At 55.9% G+C, this 15,582-nt stretch overlaps 1 protein-coding gene and 1 long non-coding RNA gene across 3 annotated transcripts in view; both read left to right on the forward strand.

Annotated features, from left to right (window-relative positions):
- The first annotated feature begins 4,359 nt into the window (after positions 1–4,359).
- LOC131506070 (uncharacterized) lies at positions 4,360–6,372 on the forward strand. Its single transcript, XR_009258713.1, has 2 exons — positions 4,360–4,691; positions 6,046–6,372. It is a non-coding gene; the product is annotated as an uncharacterized LOC131506070 (long non-coding RNA).
- A 3,135-nt stretch (positions 6,373–9,507) lies between these two features.
- EBF2 (EBF transcription factor 2) overlaps positions 9,508–15,582 on the forward strand; it is a 198,388-nt gene continuing 192,313 nt past the window's right edge. The window contains exons 1-5 of one of the 2 annotated variants that reach the window (XM_058720271.1): positions 9,508–10,036; positions 12,469–12,625; positions 13,667–13,730; positions 14,033–14,088; positions 14,589–14,662. In XM_058720271.1, coding sequence (XP_058576254.1) covers positions 9,906–10,036; positions 12,469–12,625; positions 13,667–13,730; positions 14,033–14,088; positions 14,589–14,662 — 482 coding nt within the window. In that variant the 5' untranslated portion in view covers positions 9,508–9,905. The remainder of the gene's footprint in view (positions 10,037–12,468; positions 12,626–13,666; positions 13,731–14,032; positions 14,089–14,588; positions 14,663–15,582) is intronic. The other variant, XM_058720270.1, reaches the window with a different exon arrangement.

The following is a 15,582-nucleotide window of genomic DNA, read 5'->3' on the forward strand; positions in this document are numbered from 1 at the left end:
ACAAAGGTTTACTGTAGGGCATAAAATAAAATGAACAAACTGAATAGTACGTGGCTTTTCTAGTTTCTAAATATATCACAAATCTCCAATTCCAATGTAAAAATCTCAGCATTTGTTTTATACGTATATATATAGTAACATCTCACATTTTGGGGGAAATTGTGGATTATTTAATAAATGCTATTTATTACAACTATTTGGTGACAAAAGTTTGATTTCTATTTCATAACATAAACCACAATAAATTCCAGATGGCATATAGTTGATATATAGACTCTTAAAAAAATTTTTTTTAAACGTTTATTTATTTTTGAGACAGAGAGAGACAGAGCATGAACAGGGGAGGGTCAGAGAGAGGGAGACACAGAATCTGAAACAGGCTCTGGGCTCCGAGCTGTCAGCACAGAGCTCGAGGTGGGGCTCAAACTCAGGAACCTGTGAGATCACGACCTGCGATCATGATGGGCATATAGTTGATATATAAACATAAAATATGTTTTGAATGAAAGAACAAATTAATTAAATATTTAGATACATTTATAATTAATCTTCTATTAAACTCAGGCTTTCAAAATGTTGGTGCTTATTGATGAAAGTGAAACCAAGACCACAGAAACAAATTTATTTATTGACGGGATAATTTTTTTTTTTTAATTTTTTTTTCAACGTTTTTTATTTATTTTTGGGACAGAGAGAGACAGAGCATGAACGGGGGAGGGTCAGAGAGAGAGGGAGACACAGAATCGGAAACAGGCTCCAGGCTCCGAGCCATCAGCCCAGAGCCTGACGCGGGGCTTGAACTCACGGACCGCGAGATCGTGACCTGGCTGAAGTCGGACGCTTAACCGACTGCGCCATCCAGGCGCCCCTTGACGGGATAATTTTTCATAGAAAAGACATCATAAGTTTTAGGTCAATACTTAAATTACTTTAGAATGGGGGCAGATTACCTGAGAATAACATAAAAGGAGGATATTATAAAGAGAAAGATGAATAGATTTAATCACATGCAATTGAAGACACATTTTTTTGTGGAGGGCTTGTTCGTCTAATCCAAATGTGATTCTCAACCCCCATCTCTGAGGCCTATCACACAACTACGGAAAAGCGGGGACTTGCTTTCTCAGTTACCCATCTGACTATGGATAAGAATATGCGGCTTAGTTGTGGCCAAGGAGACATAAGGGCTGTTTCTGGAAAAGCTTTTACTTTGCTGTACAAAGGTATAGAATCTTCTGGTACCTCTTTCCTCTTGCTTCCTGCATTGAATGTATGCTATGGTGTCTGCTCCTCCATCAACCATCTCAACACCATGAGACAGTGAAATTGAGATTAAAAACTCAGCATGCAAACGATGGTGGGGTGAAGAAAAAATGAATAAAAAATAATTTCCCCTTACTGGAAATTCATGAAAGAGACATAACGTGGAAATAAAAACACCAACAGATATCCAATTGGCAAATTTTTAAAATAAGAAAATAACTTCAAGGATTAAGGAAGGTTGGGGTGGGGGGAGAAGAGAGTGTACATTTAGTCTTTCAAAGAGGACCATTTTTGGGGCGCCTGGGTGGCTCAGTTGGTTAAGCGTCCGACTTCAGCTCAGGTCATGATCTCCTGGTCCGTGAGTTAGAGCCCCGCTTCAGGCTCTGTGCTGACAGCTCAGAGCCTGGAGCTGACAGCTCAGAGCCTGGAGCTGACAGCTCGGAGCCTGGAGCCTGTTTCGGATTCTGTGTCGCCCTCTCTCTGACCCTCCCCTGTTCATGCTCTGTCTCTCCCTGTCTCAAAAATAAATAAAAAGTTAAAAAAAATTTTTAAAAAAGAGGACCATTTTTCAATCTGCATCAAAGCTTCTAAACATGCATAGTCTTGATTTTGCAATTTTATGTCGAGGACTTTATCTCAAGGAATGAATTCTAGTTATGTGAAAAGCCACAAAGATGTTCCTCACAGTGTTGTTTATAATGGTGAAGGATTAGAAACAAATGGTCAACAACAGCAGACTGATGAAACAACTTACGGTAGATCTTTTCTGGGTAATGAAATACGAAGCCAATATTAAATGCTACTGTAGGAAAATATTTAATGGTATGGAAAAATATGCTTATAAGTCAGTCAAAAGATGACAAATTAGAAAACACAAATATGCATAGAAGGAAGACTGGGAGGAAACCCACCCAAATATTAGGATTTGTTTATGTTGATGCGGTTAGGGATGGTCCTGAATTTATTCTGTTGCTGTTTATGTGTATTTGTATACTTTTTTCCTGCAGGACCATGCACTGCCTTGGCATTCAAGGTGCAATAAAAAAGGGGATTCTGGGAGGCGTTAGTCTTGTGGAAAACACAGTTTTGGAACCCCTCTCTTCCTTCTGTCCTTCTCCCCCTTTTCTGCCAACTCCGCTCTCTGCGTCTGGGTTCTTAAGCCTCCTTGCTTCCCTGCCTCCCGGTTCCTTTAACGTGGTCTCGGGAAAGCGTGGCTCCCGAGCTCTCCTTTGCGCTGACCTTGGAGCCGCGTCTCCCGGTAGGGCGCAGGGCAGGGAGAGGCTCCCGGCTCTCCCCAGCCACCAATCGACTGGTGCTTGTCACAGGAACCCAAGGGCCTTTCCTAAACTCTGAAATTTTCTTCAATTCCCTGGTGATCTTCTCCGCGATCCCAGCGCTCCCGCTGTCGCGGTCCTCCCAGCGAACCTCATGGCAGGTCCTGGTTGCGCCCAGTCAATTGCGGCGGAAAATGGCACCGCTGAGCTCCGAAAGCAGACCCCTAGGAAGTCGCCATTCCCTCCCCCGGGAGGCCCCCACTTGGTTGCGTTCCGTGCCCTCTGACACCTGCGAGCACCAAACAGGCTCCAAAGCGCCTTCCTAGGTACAGTTCCACAGTTAACCAAAACGACGCAGCGCCCACTGCGGGAACCAGCAGGCCGAGGAGCTGTAAAGACAAGCAAGTCAGAATTGCGGTCTCGAGGAGCGCCAAGGCCAGGTAGGAAGGAACGCGACCCCCACAGGAGACTCACAGGACCTAGTGAGGTGCCACAAGCAAACACTAGCATGGGCACGTTACAGATGCAGGTGGTGAAGGCACACTCGCGTTTACTGAACACTTACTACGTGCCTGATGCTCACTCTCATGAGCTAACCCACTTTCTCGCCGTAGGGCAAGGGAGGCTCTAGGGGGAATAAACATAAGGAAACTGAGGTTCGGAGGAATAACGCCCCGCATTTTTACCGGTTAGGAAACTGAGGCTCAGGGGAGTCAGATCAGATGCCCCAAACCTCACCAGTGAATGCGCGGCTCTAACCCGGATCTGCGGACACCACAGCTGCAAGAGTTTCTCCTTCGTCACGCTGCCCGCCCTGTAGGAGCAACTGAAGCGCCCCAACTTGTCCTGGGTCAGAGCCGCGGAAAGTGCGGAGCTGCGACGGCTTTGCAGCCTTGAGTCCAGCGCCCCCTACTTGGCGCGGCCGGCATTGCTCAAAAATGCTGCTCTAAGAGCGGCTGGCCCCCGGGACTGCTCCCACGCGGGTGACCGCCAAGCCCTTGATCCCCTTCTGCTCTCCTTCGGGAAACCGGAGTAAGTGGAAGTAAGCAGCCCCTTTGAGGGTGGGACGGAGCTGCCCAGCCGGGCCAGCTAGCTCTGTTTTCCCAGCTGGTTCTGAGGTTTCATGCAGGCCCGCACTCCCTGCATCCACAGGCCACGAAATGCGTGTCTAGCTCCAGAGGTTGCGGGGGTGGGGGGTGGGGTGGGTCCCCATGATCCAGAGATGGAATTTCTAGCCCTTGGGGACCATTTGTGAAAATTCCACAGTTAGAAATCCACTTTACACCTTTAAAGACAACTTGAAAGCATGCATTTTACTCAAGTGCCTTTTTCTCGATTTTCTTGGAGGTGTGTGCTGCGGGTGGAGGTGACAGTGGTGTGGGTGGGTTGGAGGACGAGTTCGCCTAGTGCCAAACGGAAATTCCAGCTGGTGTCATATTTGTAGTTGTTTCCGCCACCCCCCACCCCCTCCCGGAGCTGGGAAGACAAGTGTATTATGGAGAAGCAAGCTGGATCTGGAGGCCAAGGGTGATTCTGGGGGCCAGGGGGAAGAGGCGACCTGGGGAGGGAGAGTCGGACCCTTTGGCCACCCTTCCCCCTCTCCGAGGAGGGCGGCGCCGGATGGGGGCCGCGATCCCCCGCGCACCCGGCGCGGAGCGAGCGCCCGGCCGGAGTGAGCGCGTGTGCATGTGTGTACGTGAGTGTACGTGTGAAATGCGGCGGCGCCGGCCGCGGCGGAGTGTACGCTCGGCAAAAATATGAATAATCAACACATCGCTCACACCTCCGCCGCGAGCCGGGAGGGAGCTGGGAGGGAGCTGGGAGGTCCCGAGGGCTTTCCCCTGCCGGCTGGCTGGGGGAGGGGACCACCAGGAAAAGAGCCGGGGCATCTCAGAGTATCTCGTCAGTTATCTTTCCCCTCAACCGAGCTGAGACACCGGAAGAAGGGGACAGGGGGGGAAAAGTCACATTAAACTTTTTCTGGTTGAAAGGCCTTATCTTGCTTGCCACCGTGGTGTATTCGAAGACTGGCGTGGGTCTTTGTTCCCAGTTCTCCAAGTAATCGGACGAAAGGCCGTCTCCCATTCTCATTTTGTACATCTGCATCCCGGGAGCCAGCAAATCCCTCTGAAAGTGTCGCTGTCGAGGTTAAGGGTAAGACAGAGTGTGGCTAGTGCTGGGTGAACGTCCTGCCTCGGGTCCTTTGTATCTTACCCTCAACCTCCTCTTGAGTGAGGACCTGCCCTCCGGGGTCGCTTAATTCGGGGTCAGTTTGCCCCTCGGTCGCTGCGCCTTCAGGGCCGTGGCGACGGAGATGCCAACGTCGTCGTGCACGGGTACCTGGAAGGGCCTGCGACCGGCCGCTTTACCCCCGCGCAGCGCCGATGGGGGGGGGGCTTGACGCGCGTGCCACCCCACCCACCCAGGAAGCCAGGCCCCCGGGCTCGCTTGGAGGCTGCAGACCACCTGCCACCCAACACACACACCTCCCGGGGCAGCCACTCCCGCGCGGCCGCGGGCCCAGGGCCGACGCCAGCTCTCCAAGCCCCCAACTGCGGCCGCGGCTTCGAAAATTTGTTCTCTTGACCTTGCTGCTTCCCTGCCTCGGCTCCGGCTCCCTCGCTCTCTGCGCCCGGAATAGGAGAACGGGAAGGAAGGGTGTTTCAGAGGCGGGATAGCGAGGGGAGAGGGAGCAAGCCAGAGAGGAGGAAGAAAAAGAGGAGAGAAGGGGGAGGAAGTGCTTTCTGGAGTTTTTAAGTGTTAGGGTAGAGGCAACTCTGGGTCCAACAGCCCATTTCGGGTAAACTCATTGCAGCGTCCCGACTGGCCCGGGTGTGAGCAATATCGTGTGTCTGTAAAACGTCGTTCCTTGTTCCGTGCCCCCGCATTTTGGCCGCGGTGCCTGCTCCCGTCCCCCTTACTTAGTAAAAGTAAATCAGGAAGCGAATCTAACTTCACACCAAATTGTCCCGAAAGAGAAGTGTTCGGTGTGGATGGTGAAGTCCTCCTGAAATATTTGTCGTGCGTTTGTGAGTACAGTAGTATCTTTCCCCCCTCCTTCTCTAGGGAATTTTTATTTATGGGGCATACAAGCCCAGTTTTCGTAAGAAAAATGCCAACGTTGAAATTTGGAGTGGGGGTTAGTGGAGTTGGATATTTAGAAAAAATATTCCACGAAGGATTGTGATTTACATATTCGGCAGGGTTCGGAGATGGTGAGCAAATCCCTTTATTTCCATTACAAAAAAAAAAAAAAGCAAAGGTTCCAACTAAAACAAACAAACTGGAAAAACCACGAAGAGAGGCTTACTTATTCCATTTACGAAACCCAGACTGACTGTCCCTAAGGATCGAATTCCCTGGGTACCAACCAGCCTCTGTTCTTCGGGTTGCGCAGACCCAGGCCCCAAACGGAGTGTCTGGGAGGGTGGGGGTGAAGGTCAGGTTGTAAGGCCGGGGCGGCGGGGGGGGGGGGGGGTGTGTTCTCACACCTCTGATTTCACCCCAGGGTCCTGCCCGACGAGAACGAGGCTTGGTGAGCAATTTTCGAAGAAAAATTTCCGAACCTCTGACCCGAAGGAGAGATGCGGCGCCCAGAAGACTGGACCGAACGATATTGGGGAACCGGGCTTTTAAACCGATCCGGAGGAAATTGAACACACCGCACTGAAGTGCGGATGTGAAACGTGAACGGAAAGAAACCCGGGGAGTTCCTTGGAAAGAGCGAACAAAGGAGGGGAGGGGGTAAAAGACGGAACACCACCCCCCACCTCAATTTTGTGTCAATCGAATGTCGTTTAGAATTGGAATAAAGGTCATTTAAGATTTTTCTCGACCCTGGCAAGGGGCGGAACGAAGCTCGCGGGCCGGAGCCGGGGATGCGCGCGCGGGCTTGGCACCCCCTCGGGGCCGGGCTTCCCTTGGCCGCAGCTGCGCCAGCCGGGCCCCCGCGCGGCTCGGGGCGGGATTTGTGTGGCGTGCTCTAAAAGGAGGTCTGTTGGGGGTAGCCAGAGGCTACAGAGACGGGAGTGACCCTCCAGGAGCAGCGTCTCACTTCACCACTAACCAACGCTCCTTCTGCGAGGGTGGCCAACTCTGCGTCCGCCCTCCCCAAAATCTGCACAAACAGAATTAAACCCAACCCGGTTGGCAGAAACGCTCCCTGCTCCCCAAAGGTCGGGCGCCCCCTTGCTGGACCCAAGGCTGCTACCCCCACTCCCTGTCCCCTCAGCTGTCCTTCCCTTGCTGGCCCCGGAACTTCGTCCCCGCCCAGAGGGAACTTGGACGCCGGCGGCTCGCAGCCCATAGGCTCCCAGCGGTGCGGCGGGTGTTTGCCCAAGCTCCCTAACCCGCGCAGGGAGGGCGCTCCTAGCGCAGGCGGCTGGGAGGGGTGCGGTGCAGCTCCCATCCCCTCCCCGGTCAAAGTTCCGGGGTCTCGACTCTTCAAACTACCTCCTGGCAGGGCACAACGGCCCCTGAACTTGTCTCTGGGAGGTGAGGTGGGGGCGCCCGCATTGCGCGGCCCTCTGGTTTGGGGAGGGCAGCGGGGAGCCCGGAGAAAGGACCAATTCATTCACATCCAGAGGGGCATAATTTGGGTAGCAGCTGTTGGGGGAGAGAAGAGCCAGCGTCCTCGACCCGGGTTCTGCCCTTTAACCCCAGCCACCCCAGGCCTGAGCGGCAGGCGGTCCGGCCGGGCTTGGCCCCACTGCTGCCTCACAGTCTCTCGCACTGCGCTGGGTACCTCTTTTGGGCAGCATCGAGGTGCAGCAGATGAGAGGCCCCTTGAAAAAAATCGCCGGGCTCATCAACACCTCTTGAGGGACTCGAGGGCTGTCCCACACTCCAAGGAACCCGAGGCATAGGCTCCGCTGGGCACACATCTCTGATGAGAATGGGGCTGGGTGATTTAAGTTCAGAGAGATTTACAAGGACAGCGGGTTGGGGTAGAAGACTCCGAGGGCTTGGTTTTTGCAGGAACTGAAATTATCCATAGAGAATTGCTGGTTTGAAACAGGGTAGAAGTTTCAATCCTGTTCATTTCTCTCCTACCCTCCTTTTTTCTATGGACAACTTCTATCTTGGCTTCTATGACAGTCCCGTTCCGTATTCTGGCGCCCGATCTTCCTTCATTTCTCCCTTTTGTCCAAGCCAGAGCTCTGGGGTCCCCGTGCCACAGTCAGCACAACCCAGAGGCTGGGGTTTTACGTTCTCCGCCCCCTAAATCAACTATTCCAATCCCTGCACCCTGGGTTTGTGCTTAAAGGGTTTGCTCGCCTTCCCCTCCTCCTCATTAGTTTTCAAGTGAATCTCAGCAGTAGGGACCTGCGCATCCTGGGGCGCGGTCTGCTGGAGCAGTCCAGGGTCGCAGTTTGCCCCTGGGGTAGAGTGGAGACGCAGACCTGTCCCTCTCTCAAGAGAGCGACATTTTCTTAAAGTGTGAGCTTCCAGTCCTCCCAGGCCAATGAGTAGCAAGGCGCTGTGTCCTCTAGCGGCAAACTCTCGCAGTTCATTTCTGAGCGCTCACTTACACCTATGGGATCTGGTCGAGAGTCAATTCACGCTCAAATTTGAGTCCTAAGTGAGGGGAAAGTCTCCTGAATGTAATCCAGGCTTTCGCCATGGCCCTCCTGGTAATGAAGCCGGGAGGCTCGGGCGCAGTCGCTCGAACTGTGGAACAGCTGATTTGTCTCCTCCATGGCAGATGGTCTTTGAGCACAGATTTGCATTCATTGTCTTCAAATCTGTTTTCGCGCTGGTGTTCTAGATTTCAGCAGCAGATCTATGCGCAGATCAGAATACAAAAGGAGTAGCAAGAAAATAACACCCAGCCAGGAGGATTTTTAATAGGCACCGGGAGCTGCCCGGCGTAGTTAAAAAGCCGTCTAGGGTTTCAGCTGTTTGGCTGAGCCGCCGCCGCCTCGCAGCCACCAGCCTGCGGCCAGCAACGCGGCGACCGCGCGCCCTGGGCAAAGTTTCCGCGACTTCCCTGCTGGCTCCCCCCTCCCCCCCGCCCCCGGCTTCGCGAATTGGAAAGGGGTGGGCTCTGGCGGGGGCGGGGGGGGCGGGAGGGGGCCTCTGGGACGACACCGGGAAGCTCTCGCTCTCAGCCTACCATGATCTGTCAGCAAGCTCTCATCCACACGGGTGCGACTCCCGCTAGTGTCTGCCCGGGGGTATTTTCCTTAGCTCCTTGACCGTTTCCCCGGACACTGTATTTATTTGACTAGCACCGGAGCCTTGCTCTTCCCCCACCGTGCCGCTTTCATTCATATATCCTCCTCTCTCAACAACTTGTAAACCGCACACAAAATCTGAGTGTCACCATGAAACAGGAGACTTGGGAGAGCCATTCAGGGAACTGGGTTGCTTTGGGGAACGTTTGCACAAAACATAAGTGCATGTGGTCACACTCTCCGCTTCTTCACAAATACGCACGCAGATTCAAGCCCCGAGAATGAATATGCCTCCGGCAGGCTGCAAAAATCTGCACCTAGAGGCGGGATCCACGAAGGCTTCGCGCTCCCGCGGCCGGACTGAGCGGGCGCATCCCAACCTGCAGGGTCGGATCATTAGCCTTCAGTGCAGGATTTGGGGCCCCCAGCCGACGCACGCACACAGAGTTTGGACAAGGACGCAGCGTCCACAGCTTTCTGTCCCCTTTCACCTCCCGGACTCCCGGCAACGCCGAGCGTGGCGCGCGCCGCCGGAGGACGTCGGCCAGGCCTGCCCAGCGCCGGCCAATCCCGAGCGTCCATGCAAATGAGGCTCCTTATCGGGCCGCGGCTCCGCCTCCCGCGACCGCGGCCGTAGTAACCCATTCATGGGGCCCGCGCGCGGCTGCAGCCCGGCTCCGCGGTGCTCGCAGCCACCGCCTCCTCTCGGCTCCGGGTCTTCCCCTTCCTTTTACAACTGATCCTGTTGGGGATTTTTTTTTTTTTTTTCTAAATTCGAGCGGTGGGGAGGAGCAGGGAGGGGGGGGGGACCAGGAGGAAGGGGAGAGATTAGGCAGCCATCAATCTCCCGTTTCTCCCAGAACAGGTGATGCTTCTAAATTGTGATCACTTTCTGGAGGCAGCGCTGCCGCTGGAAGGATGCGAGCGACCTAGGACGGAGGGCCTCAGGCGGCAGATCTGAACTTGCGGAGGATAAAACCCAAACTTTAACTACATCAGTCCGCACCTCACGCGCGAAGCAAAGGACGGGTTATCTCCCCCCACCCCTCCCCTGCAGAGAGACTCAAACTTCGGCTCTTGATCCCTTTTCTTGGATTGCTTTTGGAGGACACCTTTTGGTGACAGCGTTGGGAACAGTAGGGACAGTGTTGTAACTCGTATTTTTAAAGCGACAGTAGACCAGACTTTTTAAATGTTTGGGATTCAAGATACTTTAGGAAGAGGACCAGCTCTGAAAGACAAATCGCTGGGTGCCGAGATGGATTCCGTCAGGTCCTGGGTCCGGAATGTCGGCGTGGTGGACGCCAATGTCGCGGCGCAGAGGTAACGATATGGCCTCACAGTTATTACGTTCTTAAGTCTTTCCCTCCTTCGCTTTCTCTCTCTCACTGTCTCTCTGTGTGTCCCCTCCCTCTTCCCCCATCTGTCGCCCTCGCCCCACGCGCTGGGGCTCGACCCAGGGCAGGCAGGTCGCTGCAGTCAGGGGGACACTTACCCCCTAGCCAACACTCAAGTTTCCGAACTGCCTGGGTCGTTTGTGTTTCTCCCCCATTCCTTCCCCACACACCACTCTTTGGGAGGAAAAATAGCAAAGTGGCATCCAACGCCTTGCAGCTCAGCCCCTAGTCCTGCGATGCCGGCCCGGAGCGGAGCGTGAGGACGCGAGCTGGCAGCCGCGGCCGCCGGAGGAGAGCCGGCTTCCCGGCGACTCCCGGGCTCCGCCACTCCGCGTGCAAGCGCCTCTCCTCCCGCAACTAGCCGGGTGATTCCTGGAGGCCGGAAGCCCCGCGGCCAGATGGCGGCGGCGGCGACGCGAGGACTGGGAGAGGCCGGAGCCGCTGCTGGGAAGGCAAAGCGGCTGGGAGCTCCGGGAGGAGGGGGTGCAGGCTGGAGGTCCGGGCGCAGAGATAAAAACAGTGGACTAGACGCACGGAGGCGGGGGTGAGGGGAGAGAAGAGATTAAAAAGAAAAGACGAAGGAGTAGCAGTGGAAAGAGCCGCAGAAGAAACGCGAGGAGATGGGCCGCAAACGCAGGGATCACCAGCTTTTAGTTTTGCTAGTTGCTGAAGTTGACTTTGTTTCTAAGCGTCCGCCTGCTGAGATAGTAAACGCCTTGTCTAGGATGACACTCCACGAAGACATCCTGGTCCCCTTCCCTCATCAGCACTACTGAGCTGGGATTTGTGGTCTGCGCGTCCTTGTCTTGGAGAGACAGCCTCCTTCCCCCAACCCCAAAGTGCTCTCGAACTTCTTCCCACGACTCCAGCCTTCCTATCCGTTCTCCTAGCCATCTCCCTCTAAGTCCTAAGGTCACGCAGAGAAATAACTCCTTTCCCAGGCCAGCCGTGTCTCCAGGTGTCCCGGGTAGAGCGAACCAGCCTCCACCCTTGGAGGAGAGGAGACCGCGGCTGGCGGCGGTTGCCTCCCTTCTGCCCGAGCCCCAGGCACGCCAGTATCCCCAAGGCAGACAGCATAAGGCGGCGACGGCTTTCCGCAGCCGTCTGGGCACTCTCTGGGCTCAACCGGGAGAAATTAGGCAGCTTCTCAGAGAAGGCTCCGAGGCGCATTTCCTTAGCCAAGCACCTTAAAGACACCTTCCCTACTTTCCTCCTTTCCCCCGATCAAATAATTGTGAAACTTGGAATAGGCACCCCGAGTGGCGGGTTCTAGCCAAAATTTTACACCATTCAAAAGAGTGAAAGTGCTCGCGCCCCAGGGTAGAAGGCCCAGCGATACCGGCGCCGCGGGGCAGCACTGGCCATCTGCGCGCTCGCCTGGGCCCTGAGACTTCTGTTAAATGTGATCTGGCGGCTAGTTTGTCCCCGGCCGCGACGGGTCTGCAGGGAGGTGTGTGCGCACACTCAAAACGCTCGAGGGCGCCTCCCGGGTCCTCCAACATGGGTTTCGCGGTCAGCGGGTTTGGCTGGCGCCGCCGGGAGATGCAGCTTAAGCGGGGATCCCTCTGGCCCCAGGCGAGGACGCTCTCTGCCTCTTAATAACATTTTGGCTGCTTCAAGCGCAGCAGTTCTGGGGGCGGGGTCCCCAGTATCACGTTGTCGGCAGTGGCCCTCGATCCCAGGTCCCAGGGATTCCGCTCTGCCACTGTCCGGGGCGCAACTTTTCGGAAGAGCGAGGGAAGCCGGAGGTGCGGCCTCTCCCTGTAGGGCCAAGGCTTGGGCTCTGGGTTTCTCGCCCGCCCCCAAGGCGTTCCCAGCCACCAACTTTTGGAGAGAGCAAGGAGGGCGTAGCGGGCAGTAGCTCTAGGACAGGACAGAGTCACTTCTTCAAAAGTAAGGAGGCATTTACTGCTCTAACCCGGGGTCCTAGTTCCAAATCCTGATCCAGCCGGAGGCGCCACCTGAGGGTGAAGATAGGGGCGGCCCTGCGGGATAGGACTTGGGCCGCCTCCTTGGGGGACCGCTTTGAGCCTAGGCCCGCACCCGAGATCCTTTGGGCTCCACTAAAGGCCGGACCGTGAGCTGCCAGGCGCTGGGACGCCCGGAGGCTGGAACAGCGGGCGTGGCAGTGGACAGGGCGTCGGCTCGAACAACCGACCCCTGTGGCCGCGGCGACTACTCTAAGGAGTCCGTTCTTCTTAAACCGAACTGAAAAAAGATCTGAAGGGCCCAGAGCTCTGGACCTGGGACCGGAACCCTTGACCCTCCTCCGCGGTGCTTGTGTGGGACGTTGGTAACATTGTGTCTTTCTCTTCTTCCCTCTGCCCGGTGGCCCCCTCGGTGTCTCTTCCTGCGCAGCGGAGTCGCCCTGTCCCGGGCCCACTTTGAGAAGCAGCCTCCCTCCAACTTGAGGAAATCCAACTTCTTTCACTTCGTTCTGGCGCTTTATGACAGGCAGGGGCAGCCGGTGGAGATCGAGCGCACAGCCTTCGTAGATTTTGTGGAGAACGACAAAGTAAGCGGAGGTCCCCCCTCTTCTCACGGCCTAATAACTACCACCTTGCAGAGCACTAAAGATTCCATCTGTCACTCGCGACACTTTTCCACTCACATCATCAGGGATGATAAATCGAGGCTTCTGGCCCAAGCCTCTAAATCAGTCGATTTCCCGGCGCCTCCTCCAGACTCCGCTCCCGCACCACACGCTGCGGGGGGCGCTGGCGGCTCTGTGCACCCAGCCTCGGGGTCAATCGTAGAGCCTGGTCCTGGACTGGCCACGGAGTAAACGCCCTTCAGACTAGAGCATGCCCTTCTCCGGATTATTTATTATTTTGCACCTGCCAGCGCCGGCAGAGTGGGGAGCTGCTAGGTGCAAACCCAGAGCTCAGTCTTGGCCCGCTTTCCCCAATGAACCTTTTCTCCCACTCTCCCTCTTGAGCGCAGTGCCTGCTCCCGACCCAGGCTCGGTCAGGATTTGATCCCAGATGAAACGGACGTGTGAGAAAAGGAAAGTCTCTTGCCCTCTCTGGGCCTCAGTCTCCTCAGCTCTACAATGCGAGCTTTAGGGAAGGGGCTTCCGGAGGGCCCTCTGGAACCTGGCCCTGGGTCCCTGAGCTTGTGGCCCCAGAAGCTCCAGTCTTGGCGGGATGGAGCCGGGATGCTGCCGTTCCAAATGACAGACCTGTATCTTTCGGCCGAGAGAAGCCTTGGAGCTTCTTAAGGACCGAGAGATCCGGAGGGGCTGCCTGTTTGAGGCAGCTTTGGCCGCAGAGTCCGGTGGTGGCGGCTCCGGACGCAAACTTCTGAGGACATTTTTGAGGGGGAGGGACAGAGGCGTTGGAGAGCATCAAGTGGTCCGAGCTATAGTAAGTTTCAAGGGTTGGCAGGCCGCAGACGCTCCTGCCCTTTGACCTGGGGCTGGGCAGAGGGTTGTTCAAAGCTGCAGGGCGAGTGCGAGAAAGGCGGCGGGAGGCGGTGTGGGGCGCGCTCTCCAGTCTGTCCTTTGGGTGGGGGGTGCTGGAAGGCAAAGGGGCTCCAACGCTGCCTGTCTTTTCAGGAACAAGGCAACGAGAAGACCAACAACGGCACCCACTACAAGTTACAGCTCCTCTACAGCAATGGTGAGCGCCCAGCGCCGGCGGCCGCGCCCGCACGTGTAACCGGCGAGGAGGGCAGCTGACCTTGCCGCCGTCGCTGGCTGGCGGCCTCCAGGCCTGGGGTGGGCAGGGCTGCGGGAGGCTCGGTCAGGGGCAGGGGACGGGCGGGGGGCCTTTGCCCCCTGGACGGCTCAGCCCGCCGGCTAGCCAGCAGCCCGGAGCCTGGAGTGGCTGCCTGGGCCTCTGCCCCCACGGCGGGGACGGGTTTGGGGTGCGGGGGAGGGGCTCCTCGGCCCTGACTTCGTGCCCGCCCCCTCCCCCCGCAGGCGTCCGCACCGAGCAGGACCTGTACGTCAGGCTCATCGACTCGGTCACCAAGCAGGTAAGTCGGAGGTCCACTCGGCTCCTCTTCTTCCCGCGCCCCCGTCCCCCCTCGTCTGTCCCTGACCTCTGCTCACCCCCCGCGGTTTCCAGGGTCAGACTTCACTTGCCTCTCCACGTCGAATAGCAAGAACCTGTCCAACCTGGAGAACAATTTTTTTTTTCTTCTCTCTCCCCCTTGTCCTGTTTCTTTCTGGCCGGGGGGGGGGGCGGGTGGGGGCAGGGGAGCAAAAGAGCGAAGAGAGAATTGTTGCGAGATCGCGCCCCCCCCCCCCTTTGCAGAAAATATGTTTTCACTAGGGCCAACTTCGCTACTCTATTATTATTGTCGCCTGAATTAACCGGGCCACAGCTCAGGTTCTGTGCTAACTCCTAATGAAGTAGTGGGCAGAGAGGGGACAAAAACCCACCCCACAATTCTGTGCTTGCTCTGAAGTCTCCTTTCCTTTGTCTCTCCTTTGCCCTCCTATCTTCCCTCCCTGCCCCCCGACTCCTCTGCAGCCCATAGCTTACGAGGGACAAAATAAGAATCCGGAAATGTGCCGAGTTCTCCTGACGCACGAAGTGATGTGCAGGTAAGTCGCTTTTTCCTGCGGGCTTTGCTGGAAAGCGGGGCAGGTGAGCCTCGCTGGCCGCGCTCCCGTGAGCCCCCGGCATTGCCTTTCAGCAATGATGGCTGGGAGGGAGGGAGGCCTTACCCCGGGGGCCGATCCGCTAGAACTTCCCCTTAAAGGTCAGATTCTTAGAGCATATCCGTTAAGACGCTAAAAGGAAACCCACAACCACTCAGGATTTCACCGCCCTGGCATCTCGGGAGTCTCCTCCGTTACGTGGAAAGTCTCTGTAGCCCAGCGGTCGGTGGCAGCGCGGGGAGGGGGCGGGCAGCCCCCCGGCCGAATTTGGGTCGTGAACTTTGCCTGAACCGGTCTCCACCCGAGGTCCGCACCGCTAGGTTCCCGCCTGTCGGGCCCGCTCTGGGTAGATTTCCAGGAGGGGCCACTTGTGGCGTACCGAGTCAAAGCACTGGAAAACCTTGCAGTCCCGGAGAGGGACCACCCGAGGGTGGAGACCCCCATCCCCAACCGCTGAGGCACCTGTCTGTGATGCGGAAGGGTTTCCTTCCTCCGGGGATGTGGCTTCTCCGAAGATTTCACGTGTCAGGGGAGTTTCTGAGGTCAGGAGAAACTACTGGGTAGAAAGCAGTCCGTTCTTAATTCTTCATCCTTTCAAACAACCGTTTGGGTAGTGGGGAACTCAGAGCACGCGAGAGAGGGTATAAAAAGGAAACTCTTGAAAGAGGTGGTTATTTTATTGTAAAAATGTAAGCGTTGATTCCATACGTGTTTTTCTTTCTCCAAAATCCCTGACTGGGGAGAAAGCCTCAGTTCTTCCTTACTCTGACTGCTCCTGCTACGGTGAATGTCTACCAGCTCCAGACTCGCTAGTTTTGGGTAATTGCAGGCCATCTGATTTAGCTTGGACTGTTTTATGGGCA

Source organism: Neofelis nebulosa, chromosome 3, assembly GCF_028018385.1.
Source record: "Neofelis nebulosa isolate mNeoNeb1 chromosome 3, mNeoNeb1.pri, whole genome shotgun sequence".
NCBI classification, from domain to species: domain Eukaryota; kingdom Metazoa; phylum Chordata; class Mammalia; order Carnivora; family Felidae; genus Neofelis; species Neofelis nebulosa.